Source organism: Prorops nasuta, unplaced genomic scaffold (assembly GCF_024137725.1).
Source record: "Prorops nasuta isolate Cenicafe-Biocafe unplaced genomic scaffold, Cenicafe_Pnas_1.2 PNAS00002, whole genome shotgun sequence".
NCBI lineage: Eukaryota > Metazoa > Arthropoda > Insecta > Hymenoptera > Bethylidae > Prorops > Prorops nasuta.
This window is the reverse complement of record NW_027116799.1, coordinates 7397449-7408298: the sequence shown is the minus strand read 5'-3', so window position 1 is coordinate 7408298 and position 10850 is coordinate 7397449. Positions and strand designations below refer to the sequence as shown.

The 10850-nt window shown below is 42.8% G+C and overlaps 1 protein-coding gene across 1 annotated transcript in view; it reads right to left on the bottom strand.

The window, feature by feature from the left end:
- Positions 1-1742: 1742 nt before the first annotated feature.
- Alk (Anaplastic lymphoma kinase) overlaps positions 1743-10850 on the bottom strand; it is a 37599-nt gene continuing 28491 nt past the window's right edge. The window contains exons 15-25 of the mRNA XM_066741022.1: positions 10356-10544; positions 9375-9620; positions 8999-9100; positions 8727-8922; positions 8349-8628; positions 7792-8084; positions 7368-7593; positions 6902-7018; positions 6301-6528; positions 5590-6075; positions 1743-4405 (exon numbers count right to left, since the gene is read on the bottom strand). Coding sequence (XP_066597119.1) covers positions 4358-4405; positions 5590-6075; positions 6301-6528; positions 6902-7018; positions 7368-7593; positions 7792-8084; positions 8349-8628; positions 8727-8922; positions 8999-9100; positions 9375-9620; positions 10356-10544 — 2411 coding nt within the window. The 3' untranslated portion in view covers positions 1743-4357. The remainder of the gene's footprint in view (positions 4406-5589; positions 6076-6300; positions 6529-6901; positions 7019-7367; positions 7594-7791; positions 8085-8348; positions 8629-8726; positions 8923-8998; positions 9101-9374; positions 9621-10355; positions 10545-10850) is intronic.

The following is a 10850-nucleotide window of genomic DNA, read 5'->3' as shown; positions in this document are numbered from 1 at the left end:
AACCTAGCCTACACTGTCAAGTTAGAAACGTTCGATAATGCTCGTTATTTAAGTTTACCAACTGCATTGGAATTCCTGTTACATTTTTATATCGTCGAGCGCGAGTTTGGTCGAAAATTGAATGTTTTCTTTATCTGTGTATAAGCTTTACAGAGGTCAAGAGGAGACTTTTGGAAGTAAACAAAGCATCAACCAGACTAGCCAGAGTTGCTCGTTCGATCGAGCAATATATTTCATTCACAGTATGGCGGCAGATGTGTATATTTTTAAAGAAAGAATTTATCCGCGTATAGAGTTTCCATTAACTTAATTGTTCAGCGACAATCGTATTTTGTATCTTGATAGCGTCGCTTATAATTATACCGGGGTAACGTTTACATAAAGCTAATTGTCTCGTTTGTTATTGTGGTTATTAGGAACAGTGGTCCGAGAAAGATACGGAAAGTGTGCATTAGCGTAATTAAGTGAATTTGCCATTAGCGAGCCATTAAACGTCTGCGGCCTGGAATTCATTTCACTATACTATATATATATATATATATATACTACTCTACTGTTGGGAGGCGTTATTTGGTTGTTCCATTGCGGTGAGTTTTTTCGTGGATAATGGAAATAAAGTGAATGGGGAAAAAGTCAGTAAATTGGAGGAAAACTTGGTCGGGCTAGTTAAGAGGAAGTTTTGGTAAGCAGCTGGATATCATTATGGTTTTTAGTGAATAGGTCGAAGCTCCGAAACGACGTTGGTTCTCTGATGTACCATGCACGTCCCCGGAACTAGAAGGACCTCCCCTCGCACGACGCCAGCAGCGTCAATGCAGCTTGTATATTTGCCTCTTGAAGACCGACCACGTGTCCTGCGGTGTTGCAAACGCCCTAAACAAGTCAGCACTTTACGCGTCTCTCCTAACCTAATCCTCTTTAAATCTAACTTTCCTATTTACGAACATAGCTTCGCCTTTCAGACCCCACACAAATGGAAATTTCAAGGCCCATAAGGTCCCTGCAAGTCGTGACTCGCACACTGCATTTGCCCCGAAACTCGCTTTTGCCTGGACCATTGAAAAACTATTTTTTCAATGAAACTTCGTTACGTTAAATCGAACCGTGCGAATCCCCGTGTATGCATCATTACTGCTGCTTTATGCGTCACCATTTTAAAAGTTTTTTAAGGAAACTCGACGTTAGGGAGTGTCGTAAAGATCGATAGTAACTTATCGATTGAGATCGAAATTGCGTAAAAAGGGTTTCTTCTCGTTCCTTTGTTTAAGAAGGGTCTGTACTCTGGTACTACAAATGTTGGGAAGAGGAACGCAGTGCATTGGAGAATCCGTTAATCATTGGTTTATAACTCAGTCACCTGCTCGTAAATGACAATGCGGTGACTAATACTGACATAAAAAGCATCCTAATCTTTATACCCGCCATAAAACAGGCACTCGAGTACAAGACAGGACCGACATTGGCCTCTCGAATGATAGACAGACGGTTGACCAGGGAATTCCTCAACCTGATAAGGGAAACGTTTCTAGATCTTAACTGGCTTTTTCACAGATTTCCGTGATCGTCGAAACTCTTTGTTTTGCTTGTTCTTTTCAATCCTAATTACTTAATATTTTTGTATACAATAAAACTCTGTTTGATCTATCTCTGGTATTTGTTCAAGACCGATTGCAAAAGCAGAGAAACCAATATTTCAGAGTTATAAATATTTTTGGGTTGGGAAAAATAAATAATACTGCTCGTCCTTTCCACAAACATGTCTTTATTACGTTTCACGTAATGATACGTGTATGGTGGTAGTCCCACGTACGCATAGTACAGCGTTGTAAGAAAAATAAAAAAGGGCTCGTGCTTTTTCATCAACGGTGCCCGCTCATTTTTCCAACTTTATAAACGAGATCAATATATTTGTCGCACTTTTCGATTTGCTGTCAAGAGAATCGTCGCTTTCTTTGTCCTTCCTAAACTGGAGCTGCCAAATAAATAGCTTAATCAATCTCCGTTGTTATCTAAGCTGCCCTAATTTGGGCATGCAAAAAATAGACACATGTTGAATAAAAAAATAAAGGTACAATTCCTGTTTTTAACAATCAGTGTTTACTTATGTAAGAAAAAGGATCAATCGTGATCCATTCAACGAAAGTATCAAAAGTGCATTGTTCTCTCAATATTTTACATAAAAGTATACATAACTCCAACGCTTGTCAATTCTCGCGCAAAAACTGACGGACCAGTGAGAATATTATGAGATTAATAATATATATAAATGAGGATATAAAATCATATATAATTTTCTGGAGATTTGAATCGTTGTCGTTGAGTGGTAGAGCTTACGGTTTCTAATTATGTTTTCCTTTTAGATGCAATTGAAAACTCGCTGTTCGCACCTAACCTCTATGATCTACAATGAGAGGAAAATGATTCTAACAAAAGCTGTTAATAGTCCAGTTTTGTTGATGAGTCGATATCGATAATAAAACTTTGCATGCTTTATATGACAAGATTACTAAAAACACTTGTACTTCAAGAGAGCGTAGGCCATTTATGATACGATACACCATCATCTAATAAACAGCATTTTTTTTTATATACACAAACTGTACTCGACAATCCGTTATACACTATATGTATATAAATCCTTAGTATAGGTTAAACGTTAAATTCTGAGGGCATATCATAAGGTGCTGGAAGGGGGTGCCCAGTAAATTTTTCAAGGGGGAATACATATTATGGTAGTAACACATCGTATATATGTATACATGTACATACATATACGATGCGTTTTGTCTCTTTGGTGCAAAATAACTTTGGTGTAACGTTAAGTCTTTTCTCCTTCGGATGGTGAGTATTGTCTCTCGCTCTTTTATTCTTTTCTCCCTCTCTGTTTATCGCACGCAAGCACAAAAACACATGAACGTATATATACAGTCACACGCCATTCCTTGTCTCCTCTTTCCATTATACAGCTACGCTACTCTTTTTTGCCCGTTTTCTTTTCAGCGTCAGTCGTATAGTATATATATACATATACGCGACGAGTGAATCGCTTTGTGCTGGTCTAAAAAAGATTTAGCGTCGTCCGTGTGAAGTTGGTTGTTCCAAGGAGCCAGCCCGCACGGGACTCTCTTGTAAACATTTACTTTCATCGTGAGAATTCGAGATAATTGCGTTAGATGGCGTCCCTGCAGTGGTTCGACCAAAGCTCGATGCGATTAAATCGGTATAAACGTTTCTCAATAAGTTTCCATTTCCCGAAAGCGGCCCTCCCACTGTTTACCTTTTTCCTCACGCTATCGTGTTTTCTTTTTATTGCAGCCCTTTCGGGAAACGCCGCTACTTCTCGATTAAAGCCTCTTACGGAATTTCGGCCGTCTGTACTCTGCTATAGCCACTCAAAAGTAATTTTATCTCGCTGCTTTTATATGCTTTTTCTATCTCGACCAAAAGAGTTTCACGAGAGAGTGCACGACAGATACAGAGGGCCGATCGTAAAAAAATAAACCGCACGTCCATTCACGTAAAAAATCCTTTCGTTGGACCTGATAGTACTGCAAACCGCACGCATCGACCAAATATAAGCGCTATTGAATATCTTTGTTCCACGAAAAACCGAGATATCCCTTTTTTTGCAGGGTCTCCGGGAAGCAGCACAACGGAGAAATCGAGTGTTAAATTCTCGTATACGACATTTTCTCTCTCTCTCTCTCTCTCTCTCTCCCTTTCTCTTTCTCTTTCTTACTTATTCTCGACTCGAAACAATCTCTCAACGAGCACAACAAAAGCTATAATATTTATAACCGACGTAACAAACATACAGTCCTTTTCCTAACCTCTCCGCTTCTTTTCGTATACAATTTGAACAACATAATCACGTGAATCCTCTTAACACTATACACACACGTACATAGAAAAATGGACTCGCAAATGTTCGATTAGACAATTATGTAGGAAAAATTGCAGTCGTTTTTCTCTGCAAGATTTGCTCGATAGTTCGTATTGGACGCCAGCATCGGATTCTTTGGTTTTGGCGCATCGGCGTTGGAAGATGTGGAGGGGGAGGAGGGGGGGGGGGATCGTGTAGAATCGTGGTTTTTCGGGATTTTCGTTTGGGTCGTGGAGAATCGGTAATGTCGCGGTGGGGTTTTTAGGCTAGCGTCTCTTGGGAGTAGAATTTGCGGAAGTAGGCGGCGTCGCTGACGAGTTTGGCGTTGGTTCGATTGAGGTTGAGCCGCAGTTGAGCTTCGGGAACCGTGACCGATCGCCTGAGCGGTCTGCAGCTGGTAAAAGAAGGGGCTGCTACGGGGGGGACTATAGGTGCTGCCCTCGAGGGGCTGCGTCAGCCCCCGACCTTCGAATCTCAGCAGGAACACTCCTCCTCCCTCGGTAGCTCATGGCTCAGCGAGTCCTGCCAAACAATACCCTCGTTATCACCAAAACCGATTTCCATTTTCCGTTCTTCCCCCCTCTCCCTAACTTCTCTCTCTCTCTCTCTCTCTCTTTATATATATATGTATGTACGTATATATATCTATCTCCCCCTTAATCCCCCTGTCCCAGTCAGTTCTAACGCCGCAAACGTGAAAATTGGTTTTTGTGGTTTTGACGCGACTCAATTGTATCCCGACGTGGGAGTCAATGGAAGATCCTGATTGGATCTACCGTGATTCCAGCGATTGTTCACTTGCGCCACGGAACCTACGGGCAAATCTCGAAATTTGTCCGGCTCCTCTTAGCATAATGCCACGACCTTTTCAATATTCCATGACGGATGGGAAACGTAAGCTACGTGAGTGGCACTGTACAAATTGATTAAATCTCACCGGGAAGTGTCGTGTTTATAAGGGAGTTTCCAGTCTTACACGCTTCCAACACAAATCATCGTACGAGACTTTTTTTAAGCTCCCTGGACACGCTGCGACTTTACATTTAGGAACAAGCTTGTTGCATCCACCGATTTTACGGGAAAAACGAATCTCGGAATTTGTTGGATATAAGCTGCGAGAAGATTTTTTGATCTCTTTTTCTGTCACCGGTATCGTCATCCTTTGTGCACATGACGAGGCTGCTCGAAAGGGGAATGCAGGATGGGCACCTATATATCGTATAAAAATGTGGAAACCCTTTTTGTACGCGTGACTGGATGACTGAGAGCCCGAAAAGGAGGAAGAAGAAAAAAGTGAGTCGGGGGACATTGTAGTTATGTAAATATGAGCAACGACGAGAAATCCTTTAAGGAGCAAAAGCATTTTTTTCCAGCGAAGGAATCCTCGGACTCTATTCTTTGGATTCAATCAGAAAACTTTATCTAGATGTAGAAAAAGGAGATCACTGTGGAGAGAAAGAAACGCTACCCTAGCCTGGCCCTTTCTACAGAGTGAACGAGAGAGCGAGTAAGAGAAAGAGAAAAGCAAACCGGTTGTATTTGGATCTGATACAATTTGAAATCCGAGCGTATCTAATACATCTGTGTATGGGGTAAAGGGGTCGATCAAAGGACCCTTGGGAAAGGATTGAGAATGGCTATAGGAATGCAGGCGGCAGTATACCAGCAGGGGAAACTTTAAAGTTATAAGAGCATTAAAAGATTACTTTTCTGCGCTCGACGTTGCCTGTGTTGGTGTTGCTGGTGGAGGTGGGACGTTGAGGGGGTGGTGCTGGCTGGGAGAAGGCGATTTTTTCGTAAGGAATCGTCCCTCGACAAAGGGCGCTCGCATCCAGACTGAGGGCAGCCTTGAGGGCGCTCTTCTTCAGGATCCCGTTCACGTTGTTGTTGGCGTTGTTCAAGACCGAACGACTCGGCGAACATGTGCGAGTGTTTGGCGACGAATTCGTTCCGGTATCCGGTGGCGTCTCCGGAAACTGTGCTGCCCTCGTCCAATCGTTACCCGCAGCTCCACTGTCGTCCCCGTTCCTCCGGTTCTCGACAGCCTTCGACGTCGCACCATGGCTCGAGCGGAGCGTCGAATTCTCTTCCGCACCGTCGCAGCATTTATCCTCCACTTCCGGTTTACTGTTCTCCAGACCCCACGCCTTTGCATTCTCGGCTCCTCTCGGTTCCGCCTCGTTTCTCCTTTCCTTCCAGGTCATAAGAAAACAGAAGATCAGTATACTGATGGATCTATTACAGGATTCTTGCCTTTTATATCTTTGAACAAATATTTGCCTTGGCTTAAATTCTTTAATCTACAAACGGGGGAGGGGCTGGTACCAAGTGTAAATTGCTTCCGTCGTTATTATTTTTAGATTTGAAAAGAGAAGGGGGGAGGGGGGATTGTGTAGAATATATTGTTGAAAGGACACCTTTGCAGGGTTGGTCGATTCTTGATCATCGCGGGTGTTAGTGTCCCCATCGCAGCTGCCACAAGAGTCCTCGAAGGTGTCCGCGCTGGTGTCGCAAGCATCCCGACAGAATCGTCCCCGTGGATGGTCCATGTTTTCGTGATCGAACACCAGACCACCGGGTATCGTTCCTATGCGATAAGACGTTGGACGAAAACCTCTAGGTTGCATATAGCCACATCCGTCCAGCTGTGCAGAAATCATGCCAAAACCTTTAACCTTTCCTCCCCCCTCAGACCGAACGAACGTGAAAATCAAACAACAGGGCTTATCCCACTCGGCCATCTCTCTTTTTTTTTCCACCCTTTTCTCCTTCCAGATATATACTCCACTTGTTTTCCCTTTTCCTTTGCTCGTTTCACTTTACCTGCCAATATTTTGCCCTTTACGAGGGCAAACAGTTTTTGCACCAACGACCCCTTATCCAATGGGACGCAGGTTTCTCCTTGCGCAACTCTGCTTTGGTACACAGTACGGTAGATGGTACACGAGTGAAATAAAATTGACAAAGTCCAGAAGAAAAGGAAACGAAACGAAGAGTCGAATTATCCAATCAACTCACGTCTGCGTGTACATTGATGCATTCCGTTTCCGGATCGGGCCTCATTATTGTTATTTCACGCTCGCAGACTGGCAGGATGTCGTAATTCGGCATGGGATGATTTAAAACATCAGGATCCTGCAACATTTGTAGATCGTTTCGTTAGATACATATGTTCCCTATCGAAAAACGTCCATTATTACATCGACCTCTCTCTCCGGCTATCAATTATAAAGGCGCATAAAAATAACTCTAACGTCGTAACGCTCGACTTTATTGTTTTACCACCATCTGTATCGATGAGGAATTTTAATGTGAAACAAAACGACCATCGGACTCGTCCATTTTCTGGGCGATTCGTGCGCCTCGACAGTCACCGTCCATCGCGAATGGAAAGCCGAGGGTTACTCCGTAGGTTTATGGGTATTTCTTCATTTTTTCTGGTCGTTTTAGGGTCACTCGTGGAAAGTTTTATGCTCGCGCCTACCTGGAGGCAATAGCCGATCCTTTCGACGATTGTAGCGAAACTCGGTCGATCCTCGGGTCTCGGGTGCCAGCAGCGCGTCATAATTCCGTAAATAGGATCCGGACAACCAGCTGGTCGTTCCAGACGACCTCCGGTCGTTACCATTGACATCACTTCTCGATTTGCACAGCCAGTGTAGGGCATATACCCGAAGGACATGATCTCCCATAACAAAACGCCGAATGCCCTGGAAAAACAGCCAAGGTAAATAAGTCTTCTTCGGGAAATCCAACCCCGAAATAACATCTTATTCACGGTCCCTAAACGTCTTACGTTTCAATCGATCCACTCTCTCTCTCTTTCATAAACATTTTTGAATCCTCGTGTCACCATAGAAGGTCCTTTGGACAAAATTCAAACTCGATCGAAGGATCGAAAGACTCACCATACATCCGTTTTCGTTGTGAATATTCCATCGAGGAAGCTTTCTGGCGGCATCCATTTGATTGGCAACATAGCCTTGCCGCCTTTTCTATAGTAATCGCTTCGGTAAATATCCCTAGCCATTCCAAAGTCAGCGATTTTCACTATTCTACCGGGGCCTTTGCAGGTGAGCAAACAGTTCCTAGCTGCTATGTCACGGTGTATGAAACGAGCGTCTTCCATGTATTTACAGCCGCTGGCTACGTCGTAGGCGCACATTACCAAATCCTGCATGGTTAATGTAGTAGGTCGATCCTATTTGAATACATAAATCGTATAAGCAATCGTGTAACTGCCTCCTTACAAATACTTTCCATCCTTATCAACGTAATCTCGTCACTCTCTCTCTCTCTCTCTTCCGCCCTACCCCTCGCTCCAAGATGTATCAGTGAAATTATGCTAACGAGGACACATTTCTAACAATGCCATTGTTAACTAAGAGGCAATTGTTGGTTTTCTTATATATATATATATATATATATATATATAGCACAGTACAGATATAGAAGTACTACTAACTGGTCTTGGTCTTTCCTCCCGCAGGAAGTTCTTGAGATCTCCACCGGCCAATAATTCCAACACGATGTATCTCGGATGCTTGTCGAACGACACGCCGATGAAGCGAACGATGTTGGGATGATTGAACTTGCTCATAATCAGAGCCTCCATCATAAAGTCTGCCTCTGCCTGGGAAGTGGACAAGGATGGCAGAGTCTTTACGGCCACCGGATGCTCCTCGTCGCGTCTGTATTTGTAAATGCCTTGAGATACCTCGCCGAACGCCCCTTGTCCGAGCGGCCTGTGTAAAACCATCATCGTCTCCCTCATTTCAATAATCCAATAAAAAGCACGAGAAACAATAAAATAACGCGGGAAAACCATCGCCCCGTTACTTACTTTATCAACGCAATATTATCCCTCGGAATCTGAGGTAAATCTTTGAAACTGTAGAGATTCCCAGCAAACTCGTAATTCGGATTAAACTCTGTCATCATGCTGTCGGAGACGGTCCGCAGTGCGGTTAGCTCCGTTCCATTCCCAAACATAACCTGGCGTCGGCGCAATAAAGCTTTTTTATTCTGATAACGATTATCTGTAAAGAGAGATCAGGTGAGAGAAAACGGTGCTTTCGACCGGACACAAAATTCATTTACAGAGGCTTCGCTTACACAGCAACAAACAGAGACCGGAAAAGGCTAGTACCAAAATCGTGCTAACTCCGATCAGCATAAACATGAAGGTTTGATGGGTCACGCTTGTTTCGCTGTCGGCTATGAATCAGAGAATTGAAAAATTCAACATTTATTTCTGATACAATTCCATTCCGGTGTATATGCGCGAGGTGCCTGCGGCTAATAAGGACCTTCGTCAGAAAAAAATCCTGATTACAGTGTGTTACCAGCGATGAAAATTCCTCGTCTCATTCAACGAGTTTAACGAGTCGAGTCCCGTACAGTTTTGCGTCGTGTTGCTCGGGATATTTTTTCTTTTATTCTTTATTCGCCACAGGTTCACCTCGCACGCATGTGTTTAGGCTATACTGACTCAGGCAGGATTTGGAATCGTTGCCAAGTTTCCAGCCAGCTGGACACAAGCATTCGGTCTCGCTGAGGAATTGATCCAACGCGATGCACCGGTAATCGCAGCCGCAACCACTGATCGCGGGTACGACGAACACTTGTCCGGCTCCGTGATTGGCGGCTCGCTTCACTAAGATGTGCGTGAGATTCTTCGATGCGTAAGAATAACCGCCTTCCCCGTTGCTGGACTTTGCCAAGCCTGTGCTGCCACCTAAAATCATTCCAAGACTTAGCGTTTCTTTGCTGAATAATTATTCCTTTGTAGTATGATACTCGTTCCGCGCATACCGATACAGTGACGTTAAGGTGATTTTGCTAACAGAGTCTTTGATAATTATTATCAATTAGCGATGTTGATAGACTCTGCTGGTATGGGCATGCAATTATAAGTTCTAACTTATTGTGATTGTATATGGAAAGAAGATAGAAAGACAAATAAATGCAAGATTTGTATAATTAATTATTACCAGTGCAGTGGATTTATGTATGTTTTTTTTTTTAATAGAGTTTCTAATAATTACCAATAAGCAATATCAATGAATTGTTTTGGTATAGGTATGCAGTTACAAATTCTGACTTATTGTGTTTCTACGTAGAAAGAGAATAGAAGGACGAACGAATGCAAAATTTGTATAATTAATTGTTATCAAAACAATGGATTTATGTAATTTTGTTAATAGAGTTTCTAATAATTATCAATAAGCAATATCAACAGACTCTTTTGGTATGGGTGTACAGTTACAAATTCTAACTCGATTGTTTTCTGTATACCAAAGAGAACAGAAAGAAAAACAGACGCAATACTCGTATAATTATTATCAATACAGTGGATTTATGTAATTTTGTTAGTATAGAGTTTCTAATAAATATCAGCAAGCAATAGTGATTTTTGCAATACACATGGGATTTAATGTTACATATACAACCCGTATATTTTTGAACTCACCAATATACCCTCCACCACCTCCACCGGTGAAACAACCACCCCCACCCCCACCGAATCCTCCATCACCATGACTTCCATTTCCAGAACCACACCCTGCTCCACCTAGACCACCCCGAATTAAGGGCATGCCTGACGATGCTCGTTGACCCAGCACGCTGTTCACCGAACCATTCCATCCTCCTCCACCGCCTACAAAGATCCAACTGGGAATAGATAACTGTCCTCCCACCCCCTACCAACACCTTCACACATTGCATACAAGGAACTAATCATTTTGAATCAAAAAGAGATTTTTTCACGTCTCTACTCTCTCCTACGCCAACAATTCACTGAAACATCTTCATTATCAACTTCATCCCCCTTATTCTATTGTTTAAAAATCACAGTGAAGTTTCTACAAATGTAGAACAAAAAACTATGTATAATCCATAAATATGTGTGTGTGTGTGTGTGTCGGTAGGCAGGAAATTGGGAAAAGTCCTGCATTGGGAGCAA